The sequence below is a fragment of the Bubalus kerabau genome, chromosome 1 (genome assembly GCF_029407905.1).
Source record: "Bubalus kerabau isolate K-KA32 ecotype Philippines breed swamp buffalo chromosome 1, PCC_UOA_SB_1v2, whole genome shotgun sequence".
NCBI lineage: Eukaryota > Metazoa > Chordata > Mammalia > Artiodactyla > Bovidae > Bubalus > Bubalus kerabau.
This window is the reverse complement of record NC_073624.1, coordinates 207,788,377-207,809,921: the sequence shown is the minus strand read 5'-3', so window position 1 is coordinate 207,809,921 and position 21,545 is coordinate 207,788,377. Positions and strand designations below refer to the sequence as shown.

General features: G+C 48.3%; 1 protein-coding gene across 10 annotated transcripts in view; it reads left to right on the top strand.

Annotated features, from left to right (window-relative positions):
• The window catches only part of FAM193B (family with sequence similarity 193 member B), a 30,892-nt gene that overhangs the window by 6,760 nt on the left and 2,587 nt on the right, over positions 1–21,545 (top strand). For 3 of the 10 annotated variants that reach the window (XM_055551387.1, XM_055551434.1, XM_055551424.1), the window contains 7 exons: positions 7,520–7,762; positions 8,550–8,781; positions 9,876–10,263; positions 12,647–12,848; positions 13,763–14,002; positions 19,878–20,901; positions 21,052–21,127. In XM_055551387.1, the coding sequence (XP_055407362.1) occupies positions 7,520–7,762; positions 8,550–8,781; positions 9,876–10,263; positions 12,647–12,848; positions 13,763–14,002; positions 19,878–20,901; positions 21,052–21,127 (2,405 nt within the window). Of the gene's footprint in view, positions 1–7,519; positions 8,782–9,875; positions 10,264–12,646; positions 12,849–13,762; positions 14,003–19,877; positions 20,902–21,051; positions 21,128–21,545 lie in introns of those variants that run through there. The other 7 variants (XM_055551453.1, XM_055551397.1, XM_055551443.1 and 4 more) reach the window with 7 other exon arrangements.

Genomic DNA, 21,545 nt, shown 5'->3' with positions numbered 1-21,545 from the left:
GAGAATTCTCCACAAACTGACTTTATGTTGTGAAACTACTGTCCTGTCTCCTGGAAGGACCCGAGCCAACAGCCTGAGTGGGAGTTTGGGTGAAAGCTCAGGGCATGGAGGTGTAGTTGTATTGGCTCCCTAAGAATTAACTATACCTCTGATGGCCAGCATTAGAATGGTCTGAGATTCTTAGCCCTGATGCCTTCCCATTAGTGACCTGGAGTGACGCAGCCATGCCTTTTCAGCATAGTATGTTGGGCTAGTTGGGCTGTGTTTTAGTTCCTGTCCTTTGTGTAGAGCAGCTGAGACATAAGCCAGATGGCTTAAACATCATTTATTTATTCAGTGAATGCCTGCTATGTGCCAGGTCCAAGCCAAGCCTAGTTCCTGGACTCATTTAAATGGCCAGGGTCCACTCCCTGCCCCCAAAGAGCTCCCATTCTACAGGGGTTTGGGAGTGGGCAGAGGATATGTGTCTATGGCACAATGCGATAGACGCTATACTAAAAGAATTCTACTTAGCCTGGTCCAGCAAAAGCTTCATCAACCTTTGACCAAGATCTTAGAGGAGGAGCAGGAATTTCCTGAGGAGCAAAGCTGAGGTTTGATAGGGCACGGTGTATCTGAGGAATAGTACAAATAGAACCTATGGCTCAGGGTGTTAAGCATGGAAATGGAATATGGAGAGATCAGCTGGGGCCACATTATGAATGCCATGGGCCAAAAAGTATCATAGTGAGAGTAGCAAGCTCCACCAAAAAGGAGCCTAGAGATGAAAAGAGACCAAGGTAGGAAAGAGGAGGTAAAGGAAAGAAATCTTCAATAGATAGAAGATTGAATATCCAATATCTTCAATGGATAGATATGTGAGAAGGCACAGTATAAGCTTAACCTTAAGGAGAGAATCCCAATGTCCTAATTGGTTGTTTTTAATTTATATTTATTATTTTGTTTACTGATTATAATTGTATATTATTTTAATATGTGTTCCTGCCTGATTATCCAAAATGAATATGAGGCATCCTGGGAGTTTGGGAGCATTGACAACCCTGTGCATGAACCTGCCGGTTTTACGCATGTGTTCTTAAGGCAGGAACTCTTGTTTCCTAGCACCTAGCACAATGGTTGGCACCAGGTAGAGGCTCTGAGAATGTTTGTTGAATGAGTGGATGAATGGAAGAGTGAGTGGTAATGACTGGGCTGACTAAGTTATTCTAGGCTGGGGAACTAATCACTTTCTCTGCTTTTGGAAGGGGATTTTAACTGTTGTTCTCTGCCTGCCTCGGTGGCAAGGAGGCTTTTGGAGTTGGGCCATTTCTGAATAGAATTTAGAAACTGTCACAGGGCTCCTGGGTAGATACAGCACTGTGTCTTGGGGGAATCCTCTATAAACATATACTAACTCTTGGGAATAAAAGGAACCCATGAAAGAAATGAGAGCAGGTTTGATTTTGGAAATTAGATCCAGCTTCAAGAGCAGTCCTTGATAGCCATCTGGCCTAGTGACATGTAATTCCCAAACTGTGGCCAGAAAGGCTGTGGTGCAAAATTTTCTCATGACCCCAGACAGCTCTTCAGATATACCATGAACTGCTATATGGTTGTTAATAGTCACTATTGCTTAAAGCACACCCACTGGCTGACAGGCACTGTTAGATACTTTACATCAGCTGTTCTCAAAGGGTTTGGTCTTGGGAACCTTCTATATTTCTAAAAATTTTTGAGGACACAGAAGAGCTTTTGTTGGTTAAACTATTGAAATTTACCAAATTAAGTATTAAAGTTGAGAAAGTTTAAAAATATTTGGTCACTCGTTTCAGAATAACAGTATTAGATCTATCATATTAATGTAAATAACAATTTTTAAATTAGAGATAACAATTTTCCCAAAAAGTGAGAAAAATGGTCTTGTTTTCACTTTTGCAAATTTATGTCTATCTTAATAGGAAAAGTTTAGATTCTCTTACATGCTTCTGGGGCTTCCCAGGTGGTGCCTGTGGTAAAGAATCCACTTGCTAATGCAGGAGACACAAGGGACGTGGGTTCAGTCCCTGATCAGGAAGATCCCCTGGAGAAGGAAACAGCAACCCACTCCAGTATTTCTTGCCTGGAAAATTCCATGGCTAGAAAAGCCTGGTGGGCTATAGTCCATGGGATCGCAAAGAGTCAGACATAGCTGAGTACGCGCACACACATGTGCTTCTGTATTCAGTCTGTTGGCAGTACATTATTTTGATGGAATTATGTTTTAAAAAAATTTAACTTCACACAGATACATAGTTGGAAAAGAGAAAGGTATTTTGATAGCCTTTTCAGATGATTGTTGATATTCTTCGCAATATGGAATCTGAGAACATATCAATAAAGTCTTTATACTCATTTACATTAAAATCTGTTGGTTCATCTAACACTTTGGGTGGACTTTATACCAGTGCATGACTCTGTGGTATCATGCTTTGATCGTTTGGAAAAATAGGTTCACTGAGTTATATAGATCTTGCAGATATTTTCCTGTTTCATTTTATAGTATCAAAAAATAACATTTGTTAATATCACCATCAATTTCATCATAAAGTCTTAAGTATTGGGAAGCTGTCAAGCTCATGGTTGTGGATGCAGCTTTTTCAAAATTCTAATTTTCACCTAAAACTTGAATTTTTATCATTGACCACAGAAACAGAATAGTTTTCCTTGGGGGTAATAGGCTTGTTTTGTTCATTTTCTGAGAAAATGTCTGCCAATACCCAAGTTTGAATAACCATAGTTTGTCAGTCATTCTTTGAAGTAAAAATGCTCCGTGAAAAATTGGCTTTCCCTTCCTTTGACTTTATCTCTTTTTTCCCCAGGAAAAACTAGAAAGTCCTAGCATAATGCTTCTCAGACAAAAACAGAAAAGTCTTGGGCCTGGTCAGATGAGAGCACAGGTACTAGTTTTACTGGGTGTGCATGCCAGCCCCCTGGGCTGGGAGTGGTCACAGTCTAGGGTCCTGGCTCCTTGAGAGCTCTGGGGATATGCCTATAGCACAGATACCTTGTGTGAGTAACTCCACACGTCCGGAGATTTGACATTTGCCCACAGAATGAAGCAGAATTATCTTGGAGCTTTTTTAGCAGATCCCAAATCTAGAGAACTTCTAGAACCTTTCCTTTCGCTCTTCCATCTTTTACCTAAGGCTAGACTGGAATCTGGAGAGGCTATGAATTTAACCTGAGATAAGAAGGAATAATTAGTTGTTGCCCAGGGTCTCTGGGTTGAAGAATCAGTTCCAACAGCCTTTCTGGTGAAGAAACATGGTTGGAATTTTCATTCATTCGATAAACATGTATTGATCATGTTCTTCATGTGAGATTACTGTAAAATTGTGCTAGCTGCTAAAAAGTACAGCTTGAGAGCAGCTAGTTGAAAGCCTGAATTGACTACAGGGCAATACAAGGTCACGATTTCCAAGAATTTGGAAAGTAGCAGGAGATTGCAGTCAAAGGAACTGTAAACCAAGAGTTTTTCTGCCAAAGCAAAAATTTGACAGTATTAACTGTATATAATATCTCCAGGGCTTGGGATTCTCAATACCCTCTGGCAATTAAAATAGAGATGAAAATATCAGAGAGAACAGTCCACAGGCTCCATTGGGAATTTTACCCAGAGGTAGGCACCAAGGCTTAGAGTTAAGACAACTTTGAGGGTGGCCCCCTAAAACTTCCTGGGCCTAGAAAGAAAGAATCTAATATACCAAACTCAGGACAGTAGATAAGCTAGTTTCCAGTGTAGACTTACTAAGAACAGACCAAAAAAAAAAAAAAGACCAGCCCAGGAGCCTAGATAGTAGATTGAGCATCTCCTGTATAGATCCTTTGAGCTAAGTGCTTTGCATCTCTAATGTCACTTAATCCTCTGGGCAACCTTATGCAACATAGATGGTATCATCCCTGCTTCAGTTTGTACTTAATTAGCTTCCCAGGCCTTGTGTTTCTTCCTTTAACTAGAAAGACAGCCTGCCCTGTAAATTGACTTCCTTTGATGGCTAATCTTATTTATCATGTGTACCATTTCAGCTCTAGGGAAAGACACATTATTTCCATGAATAAGCAGTCTTGTAATCCTTGAGGAATACAATCTTCCAACAATCTTCCAGTCTTCCATACTTGCGACTGGAACCATTTGGTTGGAAGTCCAGGGTGGGAAGACAGCCTTTTACTATGGGAAACAACAATTTCAAGCAGTGTCTCACCAAACTGCCTGCCAGCTGTATTGCCATGGGGGTACTTAACAAATCCGACTTAGCCACCATATGCCCAGCTGAGCCTATGCCCTGTGGTGTACCATGAGGGATCCAGACAAGAATCAGACCTGGTAGTTGCCCTCTAGGAGCACAACCTAGTAGAAGGGACAGAAGATACAGGTAAATAAGTTTAGTAGAAGGCACAAATCTTGTCACCAAGGCCCAATGTGCTGTGGGGGTATGGAAATGGGAAAGAGAGGTGAATTGTAAGAGGGAATCTCTAGGAAAGCTTGGGTGAGATTGGATCTAGGCTGGGCTTTATTTAAGCCCTGCTCATCTACCTATTGATAAATGTGGGGAGAAAGAGGGGTTTAGGCAGAGGATCCCCTTTAGCAAAGGTGTGACATAGGAGAGCACAAGGAGTATTTGGGGAACTTAAGGAATTACATAGTGGAGTGAGGACAGAGGTTAAGATGCCTGAATGTCACCTTCAGTTCATTACATATGAGAGACTCGTGCATTCTCATAAAATACAGTGACTGTACATTCTATGTTTTCAACCCTAGTCCTGATTTTAAATATTTTTTCCTATTGCTCCCATCATGTTCATAATGAGTGCCATATGTTGAGTAGCATATATGCCTGACAGTGGACTAGGTGCTTTATCACAGTGCTCACAGCCAACTCTACAAGTCAGAACTCAATCCCATTTTATAGATGGGGAGGCACAGAATAAGTAGAACTTGCCCAACATTATACAGTTGGTAAGTGGTGGAGGCCCAGGATTAATTCCAAAGCCAGTATTGTTTCTTCTACACTCCAGCACCTCCCACAAGTACTTTAGGATCAAGTACAGTCACACAGGTCACATATTTACCTTATAAGAATTGTTTCACTTTTAAAAGAAAACAGCAAATAACGCTACACATTGTCATTTACATTGTACATTTGCGTTCTTGGTTGTTCCTATAAAACCATATATACTGTACTTTACAGGCCACATTAAAAATTTCAAGAATTATTTTACTCACCCAAGATTTTCATCTTCTGTAATAACTCGAACCTAACACTTGAAAATGAAGCTCCATTGTAGTAAAATTGCACATCCTGGTGTTTGCCTAAAAAATACAGTCACTTTACTCACCTCCTCCTCCTGGAGTTATTAATACTATGGCATCTTGTAGCTATGGAAAGTTTCCTGGGTGCATGTCTCAGAAAGGCCTCCTTTACCTTAACTTCTCTATCAGCCTTCCACCCTTACCATGAGATACTCACCACAAATGGGTTCTAGAATGCAATTTTCTTTTGTAGCTGCCACTAAGCAGCTGACTTGCTCACTGGACTGTCCGCTTGGCACAGACTTTAGGCAGCATCTCACACGAGTTCCATATGTAAGATTTCTTTTTCTCTCTCCCTGATATTTGTTCCCAAGGTCCTTGTAATTCCCCACATGTTTCAGTGTGCTACTGGTGGCGCTAGTGGTAAAGAATCTCCTGCCAGTGCAGGAGATGCAGGAGACCCAAGAGACGTGGTTCAGTCCCTGGGTCAGGAAGATCTCCTAGAGGAGGAAATGGCAACCCACTCCAGTATTCTTGCCTGGAAAATTCCATGGACAGAGGAGCCTGGTGGGCCTCAGTCCACAGGGTCACAAAGAGTCGGACACGACTGAGCGACTGAGCACACACGCACAGGCTCAAACACACATGCTTCTGGTACTACTGTTTCCTTTCTTTTTCTAGAAACCAGGGACCCAGGTCAGTGTAACTGTAACATTACAAATTTAAGGATACCCTGATGCCAACTTATTGTGAGAAGGTGATTTTATTTGAAAAAGATGATGCCATTTATTTTATTGGTAGGATGAAAGTGATACTTGTATTATTCCTTTGCTTAGGCCTCTGCAAACATGTTTTGCCTAGTGGTGGGTAAGTTTGGAAGGTATATCAGTTAACTATTATGTGCAACAAACCACCCCAAAACTTAGTGGCTTAAGACAATACCATTTATTATTTGTCATGAGTCTCTCGGTTGACTGGGTGTTTCTGCTGATTGGGGCCTACTTGGCTGATCTCAGCTATACTCATGTATCTGATCTACCGGCCAGTCAGCTGGGAAGACTCAGTTTTCCCCACAGGTCTCTCACATTCCTCCAGCAGCTAGCCTGGTCATGCTTATGTGGCATGGCAGAGGTGCAGGAGCGAGCAAGTCCAGCCATGCAAGGGAGCAAGTAGAAATGCATACACACTTTTCAAGCTCATGCTGGCAGCATGTTTGCTGACATTCGTTGGCCAAAGAAAGTGACATGACTGTCAGAGTGAGAAGGGACTACAATGCAAAGTTGCAGGATATAGGAAAGCCATTAATGGGGTCATTAGACACAATCAGTCTCTCAAGCCACTATCCCTCAGTGTGACAGAAAACCTATAGACTTATATTTCTAGGTCAGCTTTGTCCTAGAAGGAAAGAGGAAAAATAATAATGATGATGACTGTATACTGGGACTGTACTATGGGCATGCACAGGGCTAGGCACTTTCCTTGTTTATGCACCCCCCTCATAACAGCTCTGCGCAGTAGGTAGGAAATCAGAAGTTAAATAACTTGCTCAAGGTCACCCAGCTCATTTGTGGTCAGGGAGGGATTAGAATTCATGTCAGTCTGACACCTAAAGCCCAGGGGCTTTTCACCACACCTCCCTGCTTCTCAGAAGCCCCTGGGTCTGCCTTACCCTCCAGCTCGGTTTTCAGCTGAGTTGATACTCTTTGGCTCCTCCAGAATGCTCCTGTGATCCTAATGGAATTGTGCAGCTCTTTGGGAATCCCACATGGTCTCCCAAACTGCGTTAACTGAAAGCATTTTTTTTCCTTTCAGGTGAGGATTGGTCTGTAGACTTCATAGACAGCCCAAGAATTGTGACCTCTCCCAGACATGCCACAGCAGGAAGGGCCGACTCATTAACCTTCAGGATCTGGAGACGTTGGGGCACTAGGGCATTTGAGCATGAGCTTTGGAGTCAGCCTCACTGGGGTTCAAATTCTATAGGGTTCAACCACTCACTCACTCTATAACCTTGGGCAACTTATTTGACTTCTTCTTGAAATGTTTCTTCTTTTCAAAAAAAAAAAAAAAAAAAAAAAGATGAGAATAATAACACAGTTTGCAGAGCTGTTTACCAGAACTAAAATTGGGTAAATAAAGTGCCTAACCCAGTGCCTGGCACATAATAAGTGATGTCATCAGTTTTGTTAATATTGTTTCTAAGCAGAGCCTTTCCCCTTCTGGGAAACCCTGTTTCTGTCTGTTGGACAGGTTCCCCCTACCACCAGCCAGTCTGTGCAGACTTGCTGCCTGCTGTGTCACCGGGAACGCAAAGGCTGGGAAGAAGGCCCTTCCCAGAACGGACTGGTGTTGCAGGGTGAGAAGCTGCCCCCTGACTTCATGCCAAAGCTCGTCAAGAATCTCCTAGGCGAGATGCCTCTGTGGGTCTGCCAGAGTTGCCGAAAGAGCATGGAGGAAGATGAAAGGCAGACAGGTCGAGAACATGCAGTGGCGGTAGGTAACCGCTGAGAAGGGGTCCCTGAATGCAGGAGTGCTGCCTGCCCAGAGAAGTTAGGCTGTTGAGCTGTGGCTGCCTTGTGCTCAGGTGGCTGTCCTCAGGCAGCACCTTCGCCCAGGTGCCAAAGAGGCTGCACCCATACAGCATTAGCAGCTTGTGGCCCACATTTGGGGGAAGAAAAGAGAGGTTTCAGGCAGCCCACCAGCCCCCAAGGACAGTGCACCGTGTGATGGCCGGCGTGGAGGCACTGGTAGATCGAGATCCTGACCCTCCCTGTGACTGTGCTGCCTTCAGCTCTGTGGCAGCTCAAAAACCAACCAGTAGGACATGGAAGGCAAAGGTCAGTTTGAGGGTCTGCCATGCCTCTGTTAGAAGGCTTCCAAGATACCCCATCTAACTGCCATCTCCTGAACCACAGAGGTCAGACTCCGCATTTTTCATTCCCCTCAGTCCCTCTCTCTAACCCAGAATCAGTTCAGCTTCAGGACTCCTGACTTAAAAACCTTTTTCCTCTCCTTGGCAGCTCTCAGGACTCCCCAAAGGCCACAGCTGACAGGCAGTCTCTGCCACCACCAGAATCTCTCATCACATCCACATACTTCACTTCACAGGGAGCACCGCAGCCCCTCCTGGCAAAGGCCTGGCCCATGTTTGCCCTTGCACCTGGAGTTGTGGGAACTGGGCCATTCCCACAGTTGGTGGGAGGTGCCCCTGGGGAAGCCAAGGCAGCAGAGGGCCAGCCCTGATGTTTACTGTTTTACCATGAGCCTTTTTCTTCCCCAGATCTCCTTGTCACACACATCCTGCAAATCACAGTCTTGTGGGGGTGATTCTCATTCCTCTTCGTCCTCCTCTTCATCGTCCTCTTCCTCGTCCTCCTCCTGCCATGGGAACTCAGGGGACTGGGATCCTAGTTCGTTCCTGTCAGCACATAAGCTCTCGGGCCTCTGGAACTCCCCGCACTCCAGTGGGGCCATGCCAGGTGGCTCACTCGGGAGCCCTCCTACAATCCCTGGTGAGTCTCCAAGCTCAGAAGAGAGCTCTCTCCATAAATGGAGAGAGTTGTGTTTTCCTAACCATTTTGTTCAAACAAATCAGATAGGTTATTAAAATAAATAAAAGTGGAGCTGTTCCGGTGGAAGCCAAGTAGGGAATCTAGCCCTTGACTATCTTGGTAGGAATCCTTTCCCCAAGATTCTGAACTTGAAAAATACGGCTGGCATTGGCTCTGATAACTGTTCCCATTGGATCCAAGAGGGGACCTGGTAAGCATTGGCTGAAGAGAAAGTGAAGTCGGCAAGGGCCTTGAAGGAATTAGAACTCAGGTCACCTGACTGCTGCAGCCGCACAGAGGGCCTGAGTGTCTCCTCTCCTCCATGCAGGGGATGGGTGCTTTTATAAAAGCACTGCACTTCCATCCACATGAGGTTGGCAGTGTGAGCTGCATTGATTATTAGCCAGTTATGCAGCTGTGTAAGCCTTTTTTAGACCCTGGGATAATGCTTAGCAACCCAAAGAAAAAATCTTGAGTTATTGCTGTACTTTCTAAATATGAATTACTGTCTACTTTTAAATGGAGGACTTGAGTTCTTCAAAGGGGTGCTACCCCCAGAATTGTGAGTGGAGCGATACATAATTCCAGTTATTTTGGTGCATGAGCCAGAGAGAGTCATCAAAGTGCTTTCCCACTTGTCCGCTGAAATTTGGGGCCACCCGAAAGTCTGGCATATCCTGGCTGCCTTGATGCACGTGGCCCAGAAGCAGAGCCTTGTCAGACAGGTCCTAGAGGAGCACTCAGAGATAGAACATACAACCCCTGTTTATGCCCAGCAAAGGTTTTATGACCTTGCATGGGACTGGCCTTCCTGGTGCCTTCTCCCTCAGGCCTGGCCATCTTCAGCCTGTCCATTTGCTGCCTGCAGAGAAATCTCTCCAACCTAAGGTACCGCTAGGCTTTTCCAAAAGCTCATGGGTCTGCCATGCTGAGAGACTGCCCAGGCATGTTGCCTCTGGTTACAGTAAGCAGGCTGCTGCAGCAGCGAGCCCTTGGGCCTCCTTCCCAGGATCTGGGCTCCCACTCTGACACCTCTCTCCCCCATCCGCCCACAGGTGAGGTTTTCCCCATCTCGGAGCACCACCGGCACTCAGACCTCACTGCTCCACCTAACAGCCCCACCGGCCACCACCCCCAGCCAGCGCCGCTGATCCCATCTCACCCCGGATCCTTTGGCTCACCACCCCACCCGCACCTGCTGCCCACCACCCCAGCAGTGCATTTCCCTGCCCAGGTTTCAGAATGCCCTGTTGCCGTGGCTGCTGCCCCCCACACCCCAGGGCCATGTCAGAGCCCCCACCTTCCCTCCACCAGCATGCCGCTCCTGAAGATGCCTCCTCCATTCTCGGGTTGCAGCCACCCCTGTAGTGGTCACTGCAGCGGGCACTGCAGCGGGCCCCTCCTCCCACCACCCAGCTCTCAGCAGCTCCCTAGCACTCACAGGTGAGTGGCACAAAGAGCAAACTCCCTGACGACTTGAACTTAAGAGTTTGGGGAAAACTTTGGGGTGGAAATTAAAGGGTATACTCTGTTTATGTTTTTTCTATAGTCTTTCCAGATATGAAAGAAATATGTTCATTTTTTTTTTTAACTTGGGAAAATTTGTAAATGTATGAAAATTTTAAATACATGAAAGAAGAAAAAAATTCCTGGCAACCTAAAGATAAACTTTAACGCCACAATATGTTTTCTTTTTTTGACGTTTCTATATATCCATAACAAAATGAGGTCCACATTCTGTATTATTTTTGTGTGGTTACTTTTTAACATTATACCATCATCATTTCCCTCGTTAAAATTCTTCAAAAACTTTTTCAGTGGGCACGTGTTTTATTGTACAGCTGTGGCATAATTTATTTTATCATTACCCTATTCCTGGATATTCAGGCATTTGTAGATTTTTTTGTAGACTGTAATAAGCATCCTTGCACCCAAATGTCAGGAGTTCTGTCCTTAAAGTAGATTCCTAGAATTAACTCTTAAGTACTGAGAAAGTTTGTTTTAATATATATTTGAAAGATACAATTCTTTGGAGAAGATCTGTCTTTTTATAAATCAGATGTGTGTTGATGATGTATTTCTATTTGCCCACTCTAAAATCCCACCACCCTGATACAGCACTCCTAGCAGTTTTCTCTTGAATAGCTTTCCTGTGTGGTAGTGGTGGTGTCTGTCTGGTTTTTCGTTGTCCAGTTTCACTTAGTGCTGTTAGGTTCCCACATGGCTTCTGAACCTCAGCTTTAAAGGCTGGGAAATTCTTTGCTGTTCTCCAGTTGCTGAACATTTAGGTCATCCCAGCATGGCACATAGCATTTTAACATAAATAACATAAATAACGTCTTTGCCTAAAGCTTTTCACTCTTTTGGATTTTTCTCCTTGGAATAGATCTCTCAGTGAAAAAAGTTCTCAGTTTAAAGGATATAAGGAATTTTTTGCTTTTATTTTATTGAGAAAGGCTCTTAATACATATTGAAAAATTGCTTTCCAAAGGGGTCTCCAAATTGATGTAACCATCAGTATTAAAGCACTAGGAATTTTTAACTGTGCTAATATAGTAGATGAATAATGGTCAGTTGGGGTTAAGCTTCTCTAAGCACCTTTTTATTTTGCACCACCCAATATGCAGGATCTTAGTTCCCAACCTGGGATTGAATCCATGCCCCCTGTAGTGGAAGTGGGAAGTCTTAACCACTGGGCCACCAGGAAAGTCCTCTAAGCACTGTGATAATGATTCCTGCCCCAGGGAACCTCCTTGGCTGCTCTTGTCCCACCCTTCCTCCTGGCACCCTTTGGCTTCAGCCCTGGAGCACTCCCACTGCTGATGGCCAACCCAGGACTCTGACTCTTCTAGCGCGAATTCTGGGACCTTTCAGACCTTTCCATACCCTGGGAAATTAGTCCATATTACAAGATGCTTCCTGAAATCCAGAGGCAGAGCAGAGCAGTGCAGTGGGAGGGTGAGTCCTAGCTGCTCCTTGGGCAAAACGGTGAAGCACCCTGAGCCTTGGTCTCTTCTTTTACAGCGTGGGGATGGCAAAACCTGTTTTGCAGGATTTGCAGATTGTTAGAAATGATTTGCTGTGTACAATACCTGGCACAAACAGTAGCTCAAAATATGGCCCACAAGGCACATTTGCTTTCCTAACCTCAAGACATGGCTAAGGCAGCTCTGTGCAGTGGTGCGATCTCAATCAGAAGGACCTTTGAGCACGGTCCACTGTCACTTCCACTGTCAGGGGCCCGGATTCAATCCCTGGTCAGGAAACTAACATCCCAGAAGCCACATGGTATGACCAAAAACAAAACCACAATGTCAGGGTGGGGGAACCGTAGAGAAGGAAAGGACGTTGGCTTCCTTTGGGTGTTCCAAGGAACCATCAGCCCACTAATCTGTTCAGACACCTACTTCCTGAGCACTTACTGTGGATAGGCTTGTGTACACACTGGGGCCCAAAAATAGAAGTGGCATAGTCCATATCTTCAGGGAATGCACACTCTGGTCTGGAAGACAGATGGGTAAACAGACCGTCACTATAGTGTGTGATAGAGGTATACTTGGCACCCTCAGAGTCCAGAAGGCTCATGTGGTAGACTCGGGGAGGGGAAGCACGGGGAACCTTTCCAGAACAGTGCCATTGAGGGGGGCCCTGAGGAACAGCGGGGGTGTTTGCCTTGTTCTTAAAAGGGGCTCATTCTGTTTGCCTGCCTTGGTCTTTGTGGGATGAGGCAGATGAAGGTGATGCTGGGGCTGCTCCCCAGGCTCCTCACAGCGTGCTCCTGCCCTGCCTTTCCTCACCTTTGGGCCTGTCTTTTCTCCCAATTCAGCAGGGACCCTGGGTGCAAGGGGCACAAGTTTACCCACAGTGGCCTGACGTGCCAGCTTCCCCAGCCGTGTGAGGCAGACGAGGGGCTGGGCGAGGAAGAGGACAGCAGCTCAGAGCGTAGCTCCTGCACCTCATCCTCCACCCACCAGCGAGATGGGAAGTTCTGTGACTGCTGCTACTGTGAGTTCTTCGGGCACAATGCGGTGAGTGAGCCTTCCCAGGCCAGAGCAGGCTGGGGGCCAGCCGAGGGGAGCCAGGGGAGTCCCTTGCTCTTCCCAGGGCCCCACTTGCTCTTGGAGCTAATAATTGTGCTTGGACCCTGTGAGTCCTCACCAGCGCCTGCTTGCTAGATCCTCATGGCATATGGATGAGGTAGAGATTTTTCAAGTTTGCTACCTTTGCTCTTCTCATGGTTTCTCTTAAGATTGACATTTTTTCCTTAGGCAAAAAGAAAGGAAGTGGCAGAGGAAAGCTATGATTCTGATGAGTATGTATACATAATGTGCGTAATCACAGAGAAGTGAAGGCTTGTGCGTGATGAAGGCAGAGTGGAAGCCAAGGCTCTCAGTCCCCAGTGTGGGAGCCAGCCAGGGGACAGGCCGTGAGCACAGATGGCGCCAGGAAGGAGGCTCATAGCAGAGTACAGGCTTTCTCTGGACAGGGGGAGAAAGCAGTTCAGAAGTCTCATAAGGTGAAGAGGAAAGGGCTTCTGGCTAGGGAAGAGCAGTTGAGGACAGAAGAAATTCAAGCAGTTATGTTGCTGGTCACTTTTGAGCTAGAAGTTGTTATCCTCATTTTAGAGATGACAAAATTGAGGCTCACAAAGACTCAGTGAACCTGCCCAAGGTCATACAGCTTCCGAGTGACGAAGCCTGGGCTCAAACCTGCTTTCCTGGCTCCCAAGTCAGTGTGCTCGCAACACTGCTGCATACCTCCCACTCCTCCGCCCACCGCTGCCTTGGCTCCGAGCCTGGCTCAGGGCGAAGCCATTTGGCCTCTGTGGCTGTGGTAGAAAGAACAGTTGTCTTACTTCTCACCACATGCTTGGTGCCCGCGGGTGGGAGTGCTCCGGGCTTCCCAGGCCCAGGGTGTAACGTCAGCACCTCCCCTCCCCCAGCCACCCGCTGCCCCGACGAGTCGGAATTATACCGAGATCCGAGAGAAGCTTCGCTCAAGGCTGACCAGGCGCAAAGAGGAGCTGCCCATGAAGGGGGGCGCACTGGGCGGGATCCCTGGGGAGCCCGCCGTGGATCATCGAGATGTGGATGAGCTGCTGGAATTCATCAACAGCACGGAGCCCAAAGTCCCCAACAGCGCCAGGGCTGCCAAGCGGGCCCGGCACAAGCTGAAAAAGAAGGTGGGTGTGGGGGGAGCCCAGCTCTACCACCTCTTTTCCCCCGAGGACTCCCTCGCCCCCAACCCCCAGGACTTCTCGGGCATGAATAGTGCTGGCTGCCAAAGGCCTTGGCAGGGCTTTTTTCTCTGAGAAGGTCTGAATGAGTTTGGGAGGCATCGGGGTAAGGGAGCCAGGGGTCCAGTGATTGGAGGAAAAACAAATCCTGGCGTCAGAAGCCGCTTGCTGGCTTCCTCAAAGCTTAGGACTTGCTTCAGTCAGTCAGTCATATGTTCATTCAGCAAACACTTCTGCAAATGCTTGGAGCCAAATACGATGCAGTTAGCTTCTTACCCTGGAAAAGCTCAGTCCAGTGGAGAAACAACACTGGACAAGCATATTACTGTGCAACAAGTGCTGGGATGAGGGAAGCCCCCATCCTGCCTGAGGCACTGGAAATGGCTGGACCACCAGGCTGCCTGGGGAGCTGAGTTGTAGAGAGTGAGTACAGATTAATCAGGAGGACCCTCCTGGCAGCGGGCATAGCACATCCACAGCAGTTTTTAAAGCCAGAGCTCACACCCAGGAGAAGGCAGGCAGATAGCAGAAGTGAGGAATGGTATTGCTCAAGAGCTCTGACTTGATCCTACAGCTGAGGGGGGTTCACCCAAGGGCTTTAATCACACAATGCACTCACCAGATGGGCTTCCCAAGGTGACCATGTAGCAATATGGAAGGCAGCCTGAAGGAGTGATCCTCCAGGCCAGAGAACCAAGAGCCAGGGGAGAGGTGATCAATAGTGGGCCTAGAGCAGGAGAGCTGGAGTTTTCAGAGGAGGCAGGCAATCTCTTGATTTCAGGTCAAGGAGATGATAGAGTCAGGGTGTCTCCTAGGTGTTTGCCAGGGTGGCTGGCAGGATGGCATGCTTTACTGAGCACAGGTGGAATTGGCAGAAGACGGAATTCAGTTGGGGCACAGTGACTCAGAGATTCTCAGAGGTCCGAGTGGAGATGGCGATGTGGGGCTGGGAGTTGCTGGCATGGAGATGTAATTGAAGCCATGGGAATGACCCGTCCTAAGGACTGAGTGAACTCCTCCCAGAAGGCCGAGGACAGGGGAGCTGTTCCTGGGCAGCCCTGCCGCCAGGCGAGCAGCAGAGCTTGATGACTCGTCCCCTGCCACCTCATTACCTCTTAGCCTGCCTGCCCCCGGCTGTGTCTGCACAGTACCACACTCAGGAGCTCAGCAGCTGAAGAGAATGGGTTTGACAGCCAGCTAGCTCCAGGTCCTGGGTGGTCAAACAGCCCTGGTGCTCTGGAAAACAGCAGTGCTTCTCCATCTTTTTCCAGCCCAAAGGACAAAGCAGGATCCCTTCCCTGCACCTTGAAGTAGTAAACCAAAGGGTCATTCCACTGCCTTCAGAAAGGGGTCGGCATTTGCTGTCTCCTTGCCAGCACTGCCTGGCCAGAAGTGTGCGGTTGGCAGAAGTGGTCTCTCTGGCCTTTCCTGGCCTCCCAAGGCTGTGGGTTCCCGGTTAGGTCCCAGGGAACACACTTCACAGTTCCCAGGCCTGGTATGTTTTTCATAAATTTCTGCCTGGATATCCTTTCTCCTTCACCTCTGCCCCCTCCTTTCCCCTCTAAAAACCTCCTCCCAAGCCCAGTTCAGATGTTTCCTCCTTCGCAGTCTTCCTCAGGTAACATCCACTATGCTGTGGCTGCATCTCGCACATCTCTCTAGTCTGCCATTTATCATTCTCTATTCACAGTTCAGAAACTGCCTGCACAGCTCCCATCTGCCCCACCCAGTCTAGAGTCCAGGATACAACACAGAGTAGGCAGTTCTGATGTCCTGTAACTAGTGATCATGGTCATTATCTGTTTATACATCAGCCTCCTCCACAGTACCCCTCCGTCACCTCCCAGACTTAGCTACAATCCACCAAAAACACAGCTTCCACTATGAAAGGCATCCACCCACTACCCACCTGGGGAGACAGACGAAGCTGGGTATTTTTCTGTTCCCTCGTACCATTTCCAGCCATGACTCTTCAGTATCCTAATCCTTGCTCCTTTGAAACCGACCCTGGGTCTGTCATCTGTAACCTCTCACCACTACTCCTCTTCATCCACTGAAGACTGTCACCTGGCTTCCTTTCTCAGGCCAGTTCAGATCCCTTGAGTATCATTCATTCACTCTCCTACCAGTCCTCTCAGCTCCTCATTGTCCTTCCATTGTGCCCACTTAGAAAAACCACAGTCCTGGGTTCAGCCCCAGCCTGCCTCTCTCCTACACCTTGAGGTGCTAGATTGAATCTGTCTTTGGCACCCTGGCCAAGTAGTCTCCCACCTGCCTGAGCCCCCACTTTGCTGTTCTCTAGTCTTCTGAATCATCACTTCCACTCACCCCAGCCTCTCTGTTAGACCTCCATTCTGCTCCAGCTGCCAGCCTCTCCCCACCCCTACCTTACTTTTTGGCAGATAACTCACTTCCTGTTTCAACAAGGATTCAAAGCCAGTGGAGAGGCACTGTCCTGCAGAGTTCTTCCTGCATGAAGGAAGAGTTAGCCCTTTTCCTACGTAAAGCCTGTGCTGTCCTTCTTGCCTCCTCAGCCTAATACCACTTCCTGCTGTGTGGCTTCAGCCTCTCACTGTGCCCAGTACTCTGTTTTTTGAAAGCAAACTGTCCTTTGAGCGTACAGCCTCTCTTAACCACCCCGGTCTCTTTCCTCATCACACAAAAACGTCATCTGCATTTACTCCTGTCAGCTCACTGCAAATTGTCTTCTACCTCCACTCCTCCATAGAGCCACTAGTGACTTCTTTGTTGCCAAATCATTTTCTCCTGTTCCATCTTCTTTTCCTCTAGGCAGATCTCACCTTTATTCTCTTTTTCAAACTCTGTTTTCTTTGGCCCCTCCAACCTCATTCAAGTGGGGGCAGGGAAAGGGAAAGGGGAGGCCACGTTTTCTACATCTCACTTCCTCTCTGCCCTCTGTCCTGTGTCCTTTGTGAGCACGTCTTCCTCTGCCTGGCCCTCCTCCTTAAAGACAGCTCCCTGGGAGAGAGCCGTCTGGATAGTGTTTCCTCCCAGGTCATTATGTCTCCGTGTTTCCCCCTGCACTTCACAGTAGCATACCCTACCCTGGTGGGTACCTCCTCACGGACATTCTACAGGTACCCAAACTCAGCGCATCCCAAACTGAGCTTGTCACCTTTCTCCAAAAGAGCCCACTTTGCCTTCTCCGTTGTCTGTCTAGTTAATAGCACCACCATCCACCTAGTTGCCTCAACCAGAACCCCAGATGCCATCTGGGGAGGACCACATCATGGTGATGGAGAGCAGCAGGCCTTGCAATTGGACCAGTTTGAAACCCGGCTCTGCCGTACTTGCTGTATGACCTTGGGCAAATCATTTAACCTCTAAGCCTCAGTTTCTTCCTCCATAAAATGAGAATAATGGTAGTACCTAAAATTCAAGGCTTTTGTGAGAATGAAATGGAGTGATGCACAGAAAGGTTGGGCAGAGGGAACAGAGTAGTTGCTGCAGAAACAGTAGTGATGGTTGATGATGTTTTCATGACTCAGCTCGTTCTCTCCCCGACCCGTCACCGAACAGTCCTGGCCATGTGACCCCCTCCAGTAGCTCACACCATCCACTTCTTTCTACCCTACTGGCACTGTTTAAAAAGCCTTCAGTGACTGAACGTTGCCCATAGGCTCAAATCTAGGATCAAATATGGCCTGCGGGGCTCTTGAGGATCTAGCCCCTGCTTAGCTTGCCAGCTTCATCTCTCAGTCTGCCCCTGTGGCCTTCCAGCCCACTCTACTCCACCCAAAAGAAATCTGTGCTCCAGCTGCCTTCTAGTATTTGCATTCCCTAAATATTCTGTGTGTTCCCATTTCCCAGCCTTTCTTCTACTTTTTATCTAGAATATGTTTGTCTCACACGTCCCAGGATAATCCCACTTACCCTTCAGTGCTCAGTGAGATATTGCCTCCTCTGGGAAGCACCTCCTGATGGCCCAGTCTGGGTCCCAAGAGCACCCTGTGCTTTTTCCCCCTGTTACTTTTCACACTGTCTCTCAGAATTAAACAGTCTGTTCGCACGTCCATCTCCCCCAGCAGACTCAAGTCAGTGAACAGAGAGTGCCCAGAGTCCAGCCCAGTGCCTCATATAAGGTCACAGGTCAAGAAATGATTGTCAAATGATACTGAAAAACGTGAGAACTTCTGAAGATCACCCCTGGGTATGCTTTCCTGACTCACCACTTAACTAGCATGTAATCTTGGATCAGTTCCTTAACTCTTTCCAAAGTCGAGTTTCCTCATCTATAAACTGAGGATAATGACACAGCAAGGGCAGTTGTGGGGATTAAATGAGGCAACATGGGAAGGTACCAGGCTTTTGGTGCATAGCAAAAATGTGTGGTTCCATGCTTTTTCCTTCTCTCATTACAAAATTATACATGATTCCACATCATTCCCTCTACACTAGTCGTTTCACACTTGTATAGCAGCAAAAGTCCTTTCTGCAGTTGAAATTGTCCTCAGGCCCTCAATTCCTAACAAATGAAAGCAGAGCTGTTCTGGCACAGAAGAAGAGCAAAGTGAAGGGCCTTCCAGTTCTTTGTCCATCGCCATGACCTCAGAGCTCTGCCTGTAGCCTTGAACTCCACGGCTTACAGCCTGATTATTGCCCAGAGAAGGGGACACACCCTCACTGAGGTGTCCTGATGGTGACCCTGTGACATAAATAGGTTGGTGGTGGTTCTCCCAAATTTATAAATGGAGATCGTAAGGTTCAGGGAGAATAAGTGATTTGTCCAACGTTCCACAGTTGTGGTCCTAGTCAGCTATAGAACCAGCCTGTTAAAAAGATGAGAGGATAAATGTATGCCCCCTGGGGCAGAGGGTCACCCTCCTTAAGTTGACATGTGGTGGCAAGCCCTCTTCTCACACAACTTATCCTGTTCCTCCCCCTCCATTCCCAAATGAAGTCATCTGGCCCCTAGCACATCACTACCACCTCATTCCCGTTGGCTTTTGAAAACTGTCTCCTGTCTCCCTCTAAAGGCCCCCTCAGCCTGCTGGTGCCTTGAGGTTGGGCAGAGCTGGTGCCAGAGGTTAGGGGTGGGGTGACTCAGAGCCCACAGACTTGCTTTCACTCTCCGATCTGACTGTCTATGCTGAGTGGCAGAGTCCAGCCTCCCTCAGCCTCCTGGTCCTCACCTGGGCAAAGGGGCTGCTTTTACCTCTTGCTGTGGGGCCCCTTGTCTGCCACTGGGCATGCTTTAGGTGTGCCCTTGATTCCTTGAGGCCAACTAAGCAGTGAGTAGCCTTCCTATGGGAATTTGGCCCTCTCCAGTAGTACCCATAGGCAGCCTCAGGGGGGCACACACATTTCCCAGCCACCCAGAACAGTGTGATCTACCATGGTATCTCACAGCCCCACATCTATCTTCTTGAAAGACCTACATGTTGTCATGGCTTTTTTTCTCCTGCCACTTGCAGAATTGGAGAGAATGCCTCCATAGTAGCAATCTTCCTTACACGTATCCCCACTTTGGACTTCACTCCAGAATTACCGTCCCCATTTTGCAGATGAGTCCACTGAGACTCAGCAAGTGAGTGAATTCTCAGCAAGGACTGATTCTAGGGCCCTGGATGAACAAGCTGTAAAAACCCTACCCTCTGTTGGTGTAATTGCCTCCATCCCCACGACATGCACCTGTCAGATTGCATTTCATCCTTGTTACTGTAGGGTGAGCAGGCCAGGATTGCCAGGCCCTGCTTCTAGCCAGTTAGTGGGAAAGCTGGGCTGAAGGCAGACGTGTCAGGTGTCACACTGTGCCTGGCAGCTGCCAAGCCTCTGCTGAAACTGCCTCTTGTCTTGGCAGGAAAAAGAGAAGGCCCAGTTGGCAGCAGAAGCTCTGAAGCAAGCAAATCGTAGTGTTTCTGGAAGCCGGGAGCTGAGGCCTGCCAGGGAGAGTCTTTTGGGGTGGCCCGATCGGGAGCTGGATCGGGTCAACAGCTTTCTGAACAGCCGTCTACAGGAGATCAAGAACACTGTCAAGGACTCCATCTGTGCCAGCTTCAGTATGTGTGAGCTCAGCGTGGACAGCAATGGCTTCTCTAAGGAAGGGGCCACTGAGCCAAAACCTCAGAGTCTAGCCCCCTCAAACCCCAGTGGCTCCTCAGAGCAAAGGCCTGACATTAACCTTGACCTGTCCCCTTTGACTTTGGGCTCCTCTCAGAACCATATGTTGCAAGCTCCAGGAGAGCCAGCCCCACCATGGGCAGAAATGAGAAGTCCCCACCCACCATGGACAGAGGTGAAGGGCCCCCCTCCTGGTATCATCCCTGAGAATGGGCTAGTGAGGAGACTCAACACCGTGCCCAACCTTTCCCGGATGATCTGGGTCAAGACACCCAAGCCAGGTAACCCTAGCTCTGAGGAGCCAAGCATAAAGGGGGCCCCTGGTTGCAAGCAGGAGCTGCCTGAGCCTGTGGCCTCAGGTGGGAAGCCACGGAAGGGCAAGAGACAGGGTAATCAGGCCAAGAAGAGTGAGGTGAGCCCAGCTTCCCAGTCCCCAGCCTGCCTTGAGACTCCCAGTGCCAAGGGCCAGACCCCTAGCCCCAAGCAGCCAAGCAAGGCCCCAGAGCCTCCCAGAGTGGACAGCTGTGCTGAAGCTGGAGAAGGGAGCCAGGGGACCCGACCAGGACCAGGCTGGGCTGACAGCCCCAAAGCTGACAAGGAGAAGGGCAACTCCTGGCGAAACTGGCCAGGTGAAGCCAAGGCACGGCCTCTGGAGCAGGAGTCTGTACAGCCCCCAGGCCCAGCAAGGCCGCAGAGCTTGCAACAGGGCAAGGGCCGCAGCCGCCGGAGCCGCAACAAGCAGGAGAAGTCAGCCTCCTCCTTGGGTGAGTGCACCAGGAACTGACTGACTGATCGACCCCCACCCAGCCAGGCCATGGGGTGGAGGGCAGTCCTTACATGTGAGCAGCATTGCCCCAGGAGCATGACCCAGAGGCTGCTGTGAGCACTGAGCCCTCCTGGCTATGTCTTCCTAGACGATGTGTTCCTGCCCAAGGACATGGATGAGGTGGAGATGGATGAGACTGACCGGGAGGTGGAGTACTTCAAGAGGTAGGTGTGAGGCTGCCTGCTCTCCCACTCATGGTGGACTCCTGCCCCAGGTAGGGACACAGGTAGCCAGGATGGATCATCTGAGAAGGTGCAAGGGACTGGGAGCAGGAGGGATGTCAGTTCCCAAGAACGAGGGCTTTCTCCAGTTTTATTCACGTGCATTTCTCTGTTCTTGCCTGGATTGAGTTTTGGGGTCAGAGTCTTCTCTAGGTTGGGGGAGAGAGCCATATACATACAATCCAGTGATAAGAGTTATTAGAGGAGTTAAAGGCATGGGGCTAGGGCCTAGGAGTGGCCAAGCTGAAGGATGGGGTGGCCAGGGCAGCCCTCCCCAAAGAGGCGGTAACCAGACTGAAACCTGAGGAATAGGAATGAGTGGACCAGATAAAATGAAAAGGGTTTGAGGGCAGGAGAAATA